The sequence below is a fragment of the Anser anser genome (assembly GCF_964211835.1).
Source record: "Anser anser genome assembly, chromosome: 1".
NCBI classification, from domain to species: Eukaryota; Metazoa; Chordata; class Aves; order Anseriformes; family Anatidae; genus Anser; species Anser anser.
Genome location: NC_139720.1, coordinates 128,695 through 142,763, shown reverse-complemented (window position 1 = coordinate 142,763; position 14,069 = coordinate 128,695). Strand labels below are relative to the sequence as shown.

Below are 14,069 nucleotides of genomic sequence, written 5' to 3'. Positions count from 1 at the left end.
GCTGATAAGTGAGATAGCAGAAAAGGTCATCTTCATGAATGTTCAAATAATATGAAGAAACATATGTTCTGTAATTAACACACAAGCAAGTGCACACAAAAATGACATACAGTTCCATGGTGGTCCTGTAAAAGGCATTCTATAGCAGCACTACACCTTCAAGAGACCTCTGACATATACATGACAACGTTACACGACTTCCATCTGAAAATAATCTTTATTATGTACAGGAGCACATGCCCCAGGAAGCTATAGGCAAAGTATTTGGTCGCAGAATTTTATGCAGTTGAGGAAATTCACACAAATCATCAAGGATAGTGCACTAATGGCTATTTTGTGCCAGTGTTCTGCCAGAGATCTAATTATTTTAGCTACAATGATGAATTCAATCCATCCTCAAACAGGTTTTATTCAGTGCCTAGAGACTCTTAGGTTACCAGCAATATCAAAAGGACTCTCTCTTTCCCATGTGAAAAAATGCAAACATGAATAGTCCAGCAAAAGGCAGATAGAATCCTTCTGCCAAGTACTCTGAACAGAGCGATGGCTTGGTCTTTGACAAGAAACTGGACTAGCACTATCTTCTTTGCATTCAACATTCTCCCTTTGGAAGAGGGCACTGTCTCAACTCCAGGACATTTTCAGGAGTTCTTTAGAAAAACACAGCTTTTCATGTATCCTATTTGATCAAGTCCATTTACATCAGTTTGCTTTAGTCAAACAAGTCCAATGATCACAATTAGCATTCTACAAGCTTTTCTTAAAGCAACGATGCCAAAGGCCTCAGAACTCTGTTCCATTCCCCAGCACAAGGGGAACAGTTATAGTTCAAGTTCTTCTGCATTTGATTTGGACCCACATACCACATTATGGAAGCTTCAACACAGCCTGTACAGGTTTAATCTTGTGACAACGGTACAGTGGAGCAGAATGCAAGAGCACGGCTGCTCTCTTTTCAAGAAGTATGCAAGCACTTTCTCTCTTCAGTAAGAGGTGCACAAATGCTATAAGCAGCAAGGTTATTAACTTGGAGCTAAACAGTTTCTTCCTCCTATTCCTCTTCAATAATTACATTTCTGAAATTATTTTACAAGCTTGTCAGAGCAGACATACAACTGTTTTTAAATGGATTGCTCAGTAGGTCCAAACATACTAATTTTGTCCCTATTTCAACAGGCAATGCAACTGAGCAGGAAGCATGATTTTGAAATTCATATTCCTGAAAGTGTCCACAAACTCGTTAGGACATACATTTCAAATAGCACTGAGCTGTGGAGCATGAAATAGGGTACGAAAGAAAGGGAAGAAGCTTTCCTTTCTTGTACCTAGTTTTCTCAACCCAGCTCACTGATTCAGTCTAAGAGGGTGAAGATCCTGCAGTTCTTAGAAGCATTGAATTACTGCAGCAATTCATGAATATCTTATTTATTCCTACCATATCACGATATTACATAAAATGAGTGATGCTACCTCCAGGTATGGGATCAGATGCTGTCCTTTAAACTGTTAGCTTGAGGACCCCAGTTCAGAAAATGTACTGCTCAATCATTTAAAACCACTGAATGGAATGACAGACGTCCTGGAAACATACCCCAGGCATCAGCACTGGCTGCTGCATATTCAGATAGCAAGCAACTTGTGTTCAGGTTGCTGGGTGGTGCTGCCCCTTAAGGGCTGATTTGGAAAGGGAAGGCAGCTGGGAGGTGTGCTGGTTACAGCTACCTGGTGGATAGGGAGTACAGGCTCAGGGATTACACAGAGGGCTGTGGCTCAAGAAAAGGCTGTTGTTCTGTTCATAGGTGGCCTGTAAAGCACAGGAAGAGCAGGGCATGAAGAGCAAGCAGATACATGGCCACTAGCAAAGGCAAGTGGGTCCGGGAACGGAAGAGAGAGCATAACAAGCGTCGTAGTCCAACAATATTCCGAGTCTGGAAGAGAAAAAGAGAGACCAATCAGTGTTAGGAATGGCTAAGTCCCTAGCAACCTTCACCAAAAGTTCTCCATATCACAAATATAAGATTGTTTAAGCTAAATAAGCACAAATTTTCCCAAACCCATTCCAATGTCAGATTCGACCTCTAGAGCCAATCCTCACTGAAATACTCCCCTTTCCCATTTTCAGGTTTTCACAGAAAACCTGCTCTCTTCAGATTTCTCATGAACTAGCTCTCTCCAATTTCGAATGAGAAAGGACAACAGAATGCAGAATGTTTCCCCCTAACATTTGTTCTCTACAAATTCCTAGCCCCTCCCAGTGAAATACAAACAAACTGATCAATGGTACTTTTCTGCTAGAGACTCAAACTATTAGGAATCCTGATTCACCCATCCTCTGGGCTAGAAGAAGAAAATGGTTATTTATTTGATGAGATCTTTCATCCTTGCAGCTGAAAGGACTTTGGATCCTGTTGAATGCGCTGCCCTATGGTGATCTTATACTACAGGGGCCTTCAAGGAATCCTCAGACAATGTAACATCTACTGGCAAATTTCCATAACAAAGAGAAAACTGTCTATTCTAGTGACAAACCTCCAGCATTAGCAGAGGGTTCCATCCAGTTGTGGCTCTTGCCCTACTTCCAGTGATGCTGCTCTTGGGAGCAGCACCCCCAAATGCTGAAGAGATAAGAGGCCAAGCTCTTCAGCAGGGTTTATTCCTTAGCAAAACAGGACAAGTGGCTGTCAGACTCTTATTCAGTACAGTGAAAAAGCATCTCTCCACTTTGGATCCCAGCCTGACACAGGCTGAAAGATCGTGACTGAGGGAAAACTGAGATGGTTGCTAAATAAAAGGTCAGGCTCTCCAGACATTGCAGATGCTGGGCCAGTAACATGTATACTTCGTATGTAAGATGTTTGCACAGACTTTGCCTGTTGCTCACCATTGGGGCCTTGACTATGCCACAAGGAACCTGGGACCAGATCCTGGGCACAAACAATGCTGTTCTACATTTCAGTGGCTTCTGAAATTTACTCTGTTTCTGCAGATTGTAGCAGAAAAACAATTAGAACAGTATGTGGCTTTTGGCATGGAAAGCAGAGCAAGCCAAGAGCAGAAACCCACCAGACCTTTACAGACCTAAATATGCCTACAGAAGGATTTAGCTGCTATTGATTCAGAGTTTTCAGTTCACATTTTCTTACATCAGCCAGGGCTCACGTCATCGAGAGCTGTGAATGAAAATTCTTACTTTGCTGAAATTATTATCCGTGGAGTCAATCAGCAAGGAATGCTCATGACCTGGAGTCATATCAATGCTACCACTTAAGGAAGATGTCCACTCACTCGACTGCAACCTGCCACAAAAACAAACAAACAAACATTAAATCAATGAGTAGAAGGACTGGGTGATCCAAGTAGCAACAGTCCTCTTTCATTTTGTTAAATATGGTTTCAAAATTAAATTATTGCCAGATTTTCTGTAGGCTAGTGAAAACGTAACAGAGTTGGCATATTGTTAATCCATAATCGTTATACTTGCTCAGTGTAGCCTCTTTCTGTGTCCAAAGTCAGAGAAAAATTGAAAATTTCCATATTGCATGATTACCATTCCTCACCAGTAGAGGGAAGTTCACTTGTTGGCAGTGAAGTCCTTTCTCTCCTAATTTATGTCCTATAAATTCAGAACTCTTGATTTCTTTTTTGGTGCTGCTTTTCCTCTTCAGGAATTTCAATCTCTAACTTAACTGAGGTGTCTGTGTTGTGCATGGGGGCTTTTAAGTGAAATTTAATAGCATGTGATTTGAAAGAAGACAGGGCATATGATTTAATTATCTTAAATTCCATGAAAATATTTTGGAAGCCAGCTCAGGTCCCAACAGTGCTGGTTCTTGCTAACTATTTCCCAGTAACATATCTTCAAGACTGGTAAGATACTATTAAAGGATGAAATGCACAAGCAGCACTGTCAAATCTTAACATCTAGTCTATGTCAGACTCCTTTTCTCTACTGACTGTAATGGTACCTGTCAAGTAACCTGGGATAAAGTGGGCATAAACGGCAAGGTTTTGGTAACAGGGAGCTGCAGGGGGAGACTGTGTGGTAGGAAGCCATGAATTGCCCTGTGTCATTGACAGATGTTTTCATCTAGCTTGGCAATGGATGATGACACCTCACTGCATGCCAAAACATCAGAGGAACATATCGTGCATTTGCTTATTTAAAGAAAGGGTGGTAGCTCATAGGGGCAGAAGGAAGACACACGTGGGCACAGAAGAAGATACATGAGGTGGTATGTGGAAAGGAACATTCTGGGCAACACAGATGGAGATTCACTCTTGTAAGGAGACACTCCATGCTGGAGAAAGCATGTCTAGGACTGTGTCTCAAAGATAAGACATGCTGGAGTAGCTACATCCCCAAAGGGACTGTGGCCTATGGAGGAAGCTACACTGGAGCTGGTGTTCCCCTAAATAGCCTGCAGCCATGATGGGAGCAGTTATGGGGGTAACCTGACTGTAGTAACAAAAGGTCTGACAACCTGAGAGCCAAGCCCAAGAACTTGGCCTAATTAAATGAGCCTGGGAACCAACATCCTTGAAGTGTGGCTGAATACTCATAATGGGGAGGCATCCTGAAGATACCACGCCGTTGATCAGTACAAAACAAGAAAAGGAGAACGACTTATCATCTGAGAAGGTGGGAATCGATGTGAGAAATAAGTTTTTGTTTAAAGGAAAATAGCAGAACCAAGAAATTTTATTTATTGACTCTCTCAGCAAGAAGACCACTACTAACAGCACCTGTTGATTACGTAAGCATGCTGTCCTACTCCTTCTTATGTCTCAATAATATAAAATGGGCCTGATTTTCACCCAAGACAGAGTTTTTCTCTCTGAGAAACATCTCTTTGTTTCCTTTGTTCCCTTTTCCCTCCTTAAACAAGTTGAAGTTTTGCTGGAACTTTAGGTTAACTTTGTGACTTGGCCAGGTCTACTCCTAACCCCCCTAATACTCCTCAAGTGGTGACACTTCAACTTTGAAGTGTGACTCTGTTACTTTATTCCCTTTCTGGGCCCCTTGGGGTTGTCCGTATTTTGGGGAATTGTTTTGTTTTTGACCTGTTTGGTAGTCAGTCTTTTTGGACATTGTTTTATTGACATTACCACCAGCCCCTTCCTTTGTTCCCTTTTAGGATCTGTTTGATGCATTCAGTACTGGTAGTTCTATGAATATGTATGTATATAATCTGTCGTAAGTCTAGAATTGATAAGGGTAACCTATCGTAAGTCTGTTTGCTGTCAAAGTATTGATAGGTTTGTCATAAGTATTTTCACTGTCATAGTAATACTGATAACTTTGTAAAACCTATAATTACTCCCAAATCGTATCTGCTGTTACATTACTGATTTTCTTACCTCAAATTGCACTTCTACTACTCTTAAGTGATATTACTATTAATTGGTACTACATCCTTGACACTTGTTGCATATATCTATACCTATGCATGCTTGCTTCCTGGTAATATCTGTAATAGCTTGTTATCTATCTTTCATCTTAGAATCACAGAATATCCTAAGTGGAAGGGACCCATGAGGACCATCGAGTCCAACTCCTGACTCCACACAGGGCAACCTAACAGTTAAACCATACACCTTAAGAACATTTTCCAAACACTTCTTGAACACCAACAGTACATCTTCAGTACAGAAGGGAAGGTCCAACTAGAGAAGGACGTATTTATTTTTCCCCCCAGTGGCACCAATCAATTTTGTCAGAAATACAATTCCATCTGTATTTGCCTGATTAATCATAGCATTCTTGCTAGTGGTGATTCACACTGATTAGTAATAAATAGAAATTCTTAGTGAATAAAGCCTGTGTGTCCTTGTGTATCACAGAATCCTACAAACTCACTGTTACGATCGTTACGATCATTGGGTTGGGCAGTTTCCTTCCCTCTTTGGATCATGATAGGCCAGTAGAGGAACCCACAGCAGAGCAGAGGAAATAAGTAAGAAGCAAGGAACAGCAGAAAGAAATCATAGCATACTGACTCCAACCTCTTGTGCTGCCTTTTGCCTCACTGAAGGAAATGAGTATAATGTAAGGTGCAAACAGGCATGGAGACTAGGAAAGGGGGAGGAGAAGTGTCTACGCTGAAGCTGAGCCTGGGGTAGGGAGAAGTGTTTACCCTAAATTAGTTGTTTCTCAATACCCAAAGTTTATGTTCATTGGCAATAAATTTAAATTCAGTGAAATTCATCAAGTCAAGATTGTTTTGCCCAAGACAGATAGGTGCTTACTAAAGAGACAAAACCCTTGGAAATATTGGGTATTGCCCTCTGTGTTAGGGAATGGATTGATTTGGAAAAGTTAAGGACCAGACCAATAAAGGGCACCTTGTGGTTGGGGTCTGCTACAAGCCAGCTGATCAAGGGGAGCCTGTTGATGAGGACTTCTTGCTTCACCTACAAGAAGCATCATGCTCACACACTCTCATCCTGATGGGGGACTTCAACCACTCAGATGTCTGCTGGAAAAGCTACATAGCAGGCTGTAAGTAATCCAGAAGATTCCTAGAGTGCGTTGAGGATAACTTCCTGGTCGATGCATTAGACAAATCAACCAGAAGAGAAGCGTTACTGGACCTGGTGCTCATCAATGCAAATGGACTCATTGAAAAGGTTAACATTGGAGGCAGTCTGGGCTGCAGTGACCATGCCCTGGTTGAGTTTGTGATCTTGAGGAATATGGGCCTGGGAGAAGAGCAAAGTCAGAACCCTGAATCTCTGAAGAGCAAACTTTGAGCTGTTTAAAGATCTAGTGGACGAGATCCCCTGGAACACTGTCCTTAGGGACAAAAGAGCTGAACAGAGCTGGCAACTCTTTAAGGATGTTTTTATCAGAGAACAAGAACTCTCCATCCCCCTGTATGTATAAAAGACCATGCAGCGAGGCACAAACAGTCCAGGAAGTTCCTGCAGAGCACTGATGGTAACTTTTTGATGCAGGTGGTCGAGGAGCCAACGAGGAGTGGTGTGCTGCTGAACACTGTGCTTACAAACAGAGAAGAGCTTGTTGGAGATGTGAAGGTTGGGGGCAGACTTGGCTACAGTGACCATGAGATAGCAGAGTTCAGGGTCTTGCGAGAAGGAAGCTGGGCAAGAAATAGTATTACAATCGTGGACTTCAGGAGAGCTAACTGGCCTCTTCAGGGACCTACTTGGAGGAATCCCATGAGTCAGAAGGTCCAAGAGAGCTGGTGAGTATTCAAGCATCACTTCTTCCAAGCTCAAGAACTATGTATTCCTATGAGCAAAAAGGCAAGCAAAGGGGGCAGGAGACCTGCTTGGATGAGCAAGGAGCTCCTGGAAGGACTCAAATGGAAGAAGGATATATAGAGAATGTAGAAAATGGGACAGGCCACTTGGGAAGAATATAGGGACACTGTCAGAGGATTCAGGGATGCAACAAGGAAGGCCAAGGCCCATTTGGAGTTAAATCTGGCAAGGGGTGCCAAGGACAACAAGAAGGGCTTTTTCAAATATATTAATAGCAGAAGGAAGACTAAGAAAAATGTGGGCCTGCTGCTTAACGAGGTGGGTGCCCTGGTGACAAAGGATACAGAGAAGGCAGAATTACTGAATGCCTTTGTTGCTGAATGTCTTCATTTTTAAGACCAGCCCTCAGGAATCTCTGGCCCCAGAGACAAGGGAGGAAGTCTGGAGAAATAAGGTCTTTCCCTTAGTCAAAGAGGATCAGGTCAGAGATCTCTAAGGCAAACTTGACACCCACAAATCCAGGGGCACAGATGGGATGCATCCGTGAGTGGTGAGGGAGCTCACGGATGTTATTGCTAGCCCACTGTCCATCACCTTTGAAAAGTCATTGAGAGGTGCTTGAGGACTGAAAGAAAGTCCATGTGACCCCAGTCTTCAAAAAGGGCAAGAAACTACAGGCCAGTCAGCCTCACCTCCATCCCTGGAAAGGTGATGGAATTACTCATCCTGGAGGTCATCTCCAAGCACATGGAGGAGAAGGTGATCAAGAGTAGTCAGCATGGGTTCACCAAGGGGAAATCATGCTTGATCAACCTGATAGCTTTCTATGCTGGAAAGACTAGCTAGGTGGACAATGGCAGAGCAGTGGATGTTGTCTACCTTGACTTCAGTAAGGCTTTCAACACTGTCTCCCACAACATACTCATAGGCAAGCTCAGGAAGTGTGGGGTGGATGCGTGAACGGTGAGGTGGATTGAGAACTGGCTGGATGGCAGAGCTCAGAGGGTTATGATCAGTGGTGCTGAGTCTAGTTGGAGGCCTGTAGCTAGTGGTGTCCCCCAGGGGTCTGTACTGGGTCCAGTCCTGCTCAACTTATTCACCAGTGACCTGGATATGGAATAGAGTGCACCCTCAGCAAGTTTGTGGATGACACAAAACTGGGAGGAGTGGCTGATACACCAGAGGGCTGTGCTGCCATTCAGAGGGACCTGGACAGGCTGGAGAGTTCAGCAGCGAGGAATCTCATGAAGTTCAACAAAGGCAAATGCAGGGTCCTGCACCTACGGCAGAATAGCCCCATGCACCAGTACAGGTTGGGAACTAACCTGCTGGAAAGCAGCCCTGTGGAGAAGGACCTTGGATTCCTGGTGGATAGCAGATTTACCATGAGCCAGCATTGTGTCCTTGTGGCCAAGAAGGCCAATGGTATCCTGGGGTGTATTAGGAAGAGTGTTGCCAGCAGGTCGAGGGAGGTGATCCTGCCCCTCTACTGAGCCCTGGTGAGGTCTCACCTGGAGTACTGTGCCCAGTTCTGGGCTCCCGGTACAAGAGGGACACGGAGTTCCTGGAACAAGTCCAGCAGAGGGCTGTGAAGATGATGAGGGGACTGGAGCATCTCTCATATGAGGAGAGGCTGAGAGAGCTGGGTTTGTTTAGCATGGAGAAGAGAAGACTGAGAGGGGATATTATCAATGTGTACAAGTATCTGAAGGGTGGGAGTCAAGAGGATAGGGCCGGACTCCTTTTAGTGGTACCCAGTGACAGGACAAAAGGCAACAGGCACAAACTGAAACATGGGAAGTTCTGGCTGAATATGAGAAAACATTTTTTACTGTAAGGGTGACAGAGCACTGGAACAGGTTGCCCAGAGTCTCCTTCTTTGGAGATATTCAAAACCCACCTGGATGCGATCCTGTGCAACACATGGTAGGTGACCCTGCTTGGCAGTGGGGTTGGACCAGATGATCTCCAGAGGTCCCTTCCAACTTCAACCATTCTGTGATTCTGTGTAAGAAAGCAGGCAGGAAGGACAGAAACTGGGATGGCTGTGCAAAGACCTGCGAGTCAAACTGAAGTGGAAGAAAGAAATGCACAGGCACTAGAAGCAGGGACACGTGTCCTGGAAGAGTACAGGGATGCTGTCCCGATGGGCAGGGATGGGGTAAGGAAAGCCAATGCACAGATGGAAATGAGCTTGGCAAGGTATGCAAAAAATAACAAGATGGGATTCTATAGGTACATTGGCCAGAAAAGAAAGGCCAAGGAGAATGTTCCCCCTCTGATAAACAAGAAGGTAAAAAAAAAAACAACAAACAACCAAAAACCAACCAACAACAACAACAACAACACTGATAATGACAGGCATGGAGAAGGTTGAGGTACTCAACAACTTCTTTGCCCCAGTCTTCACCTCCAGCCAGGCTTCCCACATCTTTCATTTCTCTGAATCTGTAGATGAGGGCTTAGGGAGCAAAGTCCCTCTCACTGTAAACAAAGAGCAGATTTGAGACCGCCTGATGTAACTGAACAGCTACAAGTCCATGGGTCCCGATGACATGCATTCCAGAGTCTTGAGGGAACTGACTGATATAGTTGCCAAGCCTCTGTCCATCTCCATATTTGAAAAGTCCTGTCAGTCAGGTGAAGTCCCTGGTGACTGGAAAAGGGAAACAACACTTCCATTTTTAAAAAGAGTAGAAAGAGGGACTCTAGGAACTACACACTGGCAAACTTCACCTCTGTGCCTGGGAAGATCATGGAACGAAATCCTCCTGGAGGCAATGTCAAGGCACATGAAGGAAAAGGAGGTGATCCAAGACAGCCAGCATGGCTTCATAAAGGGCAAATTGTGCCTGATCAATCTGGTGGCCTTCTATGATGGAGTGACTGCATCAGTTGACAAGGGAAGACTGACCGATGTCATCTACCCAGGCTTCTGTAAGGCCTTTGACATGGTCACACACGACATCCTGATCTCTAAACTGAAGAGAGATATGGATTTGAAGGGTGGACCATTCAGTGGATAAAGAATTGGCTTGAAAGCCACACCCAGATAGTTGTGGTCAATGGCTCTATGTCCAGATGGAAGCTGGTGACTCCCTCAGGGGTCTGTCTTGAGACCAGTACTGTTTAATATATTTATCAGTGACATAGACAGGGGGATCAAGTGCACCCTCAGCAAGTTTGCAGATGACGCAAAGCTGAGTGTTGCAGTTTATATAATAAAAGGAAGGGATGCCATCCAAAGGCACCTGGACAAGCTAAAGAAGTGGGCCCATGTGAACCTAATGTGGTTCAACAAGTCTAAATGCAAGGTGCTGCACTTGTACGTGGAGCAATCCCAGACATGAGTACAGACTGGGAGAACTCATTGAGAGCAGCCCTGCAGAGAAGGACTTGGGGGTTCTGATGGATGAAAAGCTTGACATGAGCCAGCAGTGCATGCTTGCAGCCTATAAGGCCAGCTGCATCCTGGGCTCTGGGGAGACCTCATTGCAGCTTTTCAATACTTAAAGGGGGCTTACAAAAAAAGATGGAGAACAACTATTTGCTTAGGCATACAATGACAGAATAAGGGGGAATAGCTCAAAACTAAAAGAAGGGAGATTTAGATTAGATGTTAAGAGGAAATTCTTCACTCAGAGGGTGGTGAGGCACTGGAAAAGGTTGCCCAAGATAAGCTGTGGATGCCCCATCCCTGGTGGTGTTCAAGACCAGGCTGGACAAGGCCCTGGACAGCTTGATCTAGGGGGTGGCATCCCAGTGCATGGCAGGGGGTTTGGAACTAGGTGATCTTTAAGGTTCCTTCCAACCCAAACCTTTCTATGATTCTATGAAATACCTGAAAACTCCTTTTTTGTCTTCATCCAATTCTCATATCCAAATTATATTTTCCAATAGTTAATATAATTCATTAAGAAAATTGGCATTCCTAGTCAGAATTTGTCTTACATGAGTTTTCACTCAGTTGTCTCATTCAGTCTTTGTCTACAGTTGAAGGATAGACATGGTATAGTCATTTCAATGTCCAACAGTGTAGAGAACAGTCATACTTGTTCTGAGAAGCACAAGCCATGGGCAAAGAGGAATTGAGCATCTTGTTCTAGTTTATCTCTTATACAAACTTCGTGGTTGGAGGTCCGCAAGCTTGATGAGAGGTTGCTGAAGGAGGGAGTTTTGTGTTGGTGGGACAGCCCTGTTTTGGCAGCAGAGCAGAATCTTAAGGGCCACTGTGCATGAATGTAACCTTTTGCTTCATTATGTGTAACATTAATATTAAAATTCACATCGCTGAATATGATAATGAGCTTAAAGAAGTACATGCTAAACATGTACGATTATAGTACTCAACACTTCACCCAGATCATGCTAAACGTCACCCCAGGGAGGGAAGAGATGATAGATAAGGTTAGGATATAAAAGAGTGTTAGGAGTTAGTGTACATATATAGGAGAAGAAAAAAGAAAAAAAATGAGAAGATGAAGTTAGAGTGAAGAGCTGGGGGGTTGGGGGGGGAAGAAGAAATTCTAAACGTAGAAGAGGATGTGACCTTTCTCCTCCACCAAGACAGGGACACCTTTTTGGTAAGCTTTGTGCCTTTACCCTTTGTTGAGGAATAAACGGGATAGAATTTTGCTGGCGCTATTATCATATATTAGCACTATTGCAGTAAGTGAATTTATTAATGACAATCCCAAATCTGTTATACCTGTCACGTTATTAAATACATTAAAATATTGTTGAATGTCATGTTGAACATATGAATGTAATGAAGTGCAGAAATGAACAAAGAGCTATGATCACCATACTCTTATGGTAATACTGCCCATTTGGTCAAGCTCCCTCACCTCCTGATCTGATCCTGTGCTGCAGAGAGTGCTTCCTCTACAGCAAGACGACGGTCCCGTTCTTCCTCCAGTTGCTCCTCTAAATACCTCAGATCTTGCTTTGTGCTGCTGTGTAAATTTTCAGTTTCAGACAACCTGTCAGAAAATAACCAAGCACATGTGAAAAAATGGGCTAATTCACAGACTATTCTGTTTCTATTCAATAATGCAGTATGTGAACAGATTCCAACTCCCTTCCACTTACAAAGAAGATGGGTATTTTTCATGAATATATTTAAATTATTTGGAAATCAAGAGTGAGAATACAAGCCTCTTAAAGATTCTGTGTCACATCTGGAATGAGCTTCTTGGCTTTGTCATCCATGACCCCACCTTCTGCTAACTGTTTTGAAAGGGCACAGTGAATCATGTGCTAGGTTTCAATTCCAGACACACTCGCAACAACACTGAGACCAGGCTAACAACTAACAACACTGAGACCAGGCCAAATTAATATACTTCGGCAGTTACTGAGGAACCAGCCCGTCAAATCAAAGATGGTAGTTCGGCTGGTGATGGTGAACCGGAATTGCTACTGAATGTTGTCTCTTCGTTGTTTGAAGTTCTATGCAAAGAAACAACTAAATATAGCTGTCAAGCATGTGTGACAGTACCTCCACTTCAACAAAGTCCTAGTGTGGAAATGAGCTGCTGAAAGCTCTGACAAAGTGTAACTCAACTGTGCTCTTCCCAGCCTGAAGATCTCCGTCAGGACTAACACTCCTCCTGGCCCCCCAGTTTCTTAGGCTTTCTTTACCTCAGCTGCAACTCCTGTAGTTCAGGTGTGTAACTCCCTCCAGGCTCATTCTTTTCTTGGGGTGCTCCAGGAGCAGCATCTGTTGTAAAAGACTCCTGAGAGAAAGCATGAATATATGGCATAGGGCACTGGAAGAAGATAGAAACTAGCTACAATGCTGCACGCTTAGTGGAGCCATCTGCAGTAAGTTTTGCACTCTCTTGCACCCAGAGGAAGACCCTTACCATGCTCTTGTCTGCAGACTGCAGCTCCTGGAGCTGCCTTTCAAGCACCAAGCAGCGGTTCAGAACCTCATTGTAGTGCTGGTGACTATCACAGATGTTTCGACTGCTACCACGCAGCTGGAGGGAGAGGGCATTTTTCTCCTCAAATACCTGAGAGAGCTGAGAAGAGAAGACAACTGTTGAGTAAAGAACTCAAACATTTTTGTGAAAGTGAAATTTTCTGTGTAACTGAGGCTAATAATTCTAATGGGAACATAGGTATTACCACATTGTACATTTCTAAGGTTCATAGACCAGTGATAATCTCCAACAGTAGCTTGTGGCTAAAGTTTCCAGCATACTTTTACTTTCTGCAACTTGGGGACTTGCCAGTGAAGACAGGCAAAAAAGTCATTGAGTACCTCAGCCTTCTCTGTATGCTGGATAACTAGGTCTCCTGTTTCCTTCTGGAGAGGGCCCGCAGTTTCCCTAATCATCATTTTATTGCCGACAAACCTATGGAAGCTTTATTGCTGCCTTTCTCACTCTTCCTCCTTCCCCTGCTTCCCTTCACTCCCTCTCCCCTTCCTCCCCCCCAACCCTTCATCTAGCTATCAGTTGGACAAATGAATTGCTACATAGGCCCAAAATTGGCTGGACTCAAAGGTAGTGGTCAATGGCTTGACAGACAGCAATGGACAGAATACTCCTCTGGCCTGCCTGAGGTACATACTGCTAAGTACTGACAGCAACATAAATTGACACAGTATAGCATCAGGAAATTTGCAGGCAATATTGAATTTGTGGGATTGGCTGACATAACAAAGACTGAAACTTCAATCTAGAGGGACCTTGTACCAACAGAAATCTTTAGTTCAATAAAGGGAAGTGCAAACTTCTGCTCCTGAGGCAAAACCCACGCATCAATACAGGATGGGAAGAGACTGTCAAGGCAACAGCTCTGCTGTGAAGGACGGGAATTACAGCAGCTGCCCAGCT

The 14,069-nt window shown here is 43.9% G+C and overlaps 1 protein-coding gene across 8 annotated transcripts in view; it reads right to left on the bottom strand.

Annotated features, from left to right (window-relative positions):
• Positions 1-201: 201 nt before the first annotated feature.
• Positions 202-14,069, bottom strand: part of GOLGB1 (golgin B1) — a 72,480-nt gene continuing 58,612 nt past the window's right edge. For all 8 annotated transcript variants that reach the window (XM_083843737.1, XM_083843742.1, XM_083843739.1 and 5 more), the window contains 5 exons: positions 13,092-13,250; positions 12,868-12,962; positions 12,072-12,206; positions 3,191-3,296; positions 202-1,928 (listed from right to left, as the gene is read on the bottom strand). In XM_083843737.1, coding sequence (XP_083699863.1) covers positions 1,794-1,928; positions 3,191-3,296; positions 12,072-12,206; positions 12,868-12,962; positions 13,092-13,250 — 630 coding nt within the window. In that variant the 3' untranslated portion in view covers positions 202-1,793. The remainder of the gene's footprint in view (positions 1,929-3,190; positions 3,297-12,071; positions 12,207-12,867; positions 12,963-13,091; positions 13,251-14,069) is intronic.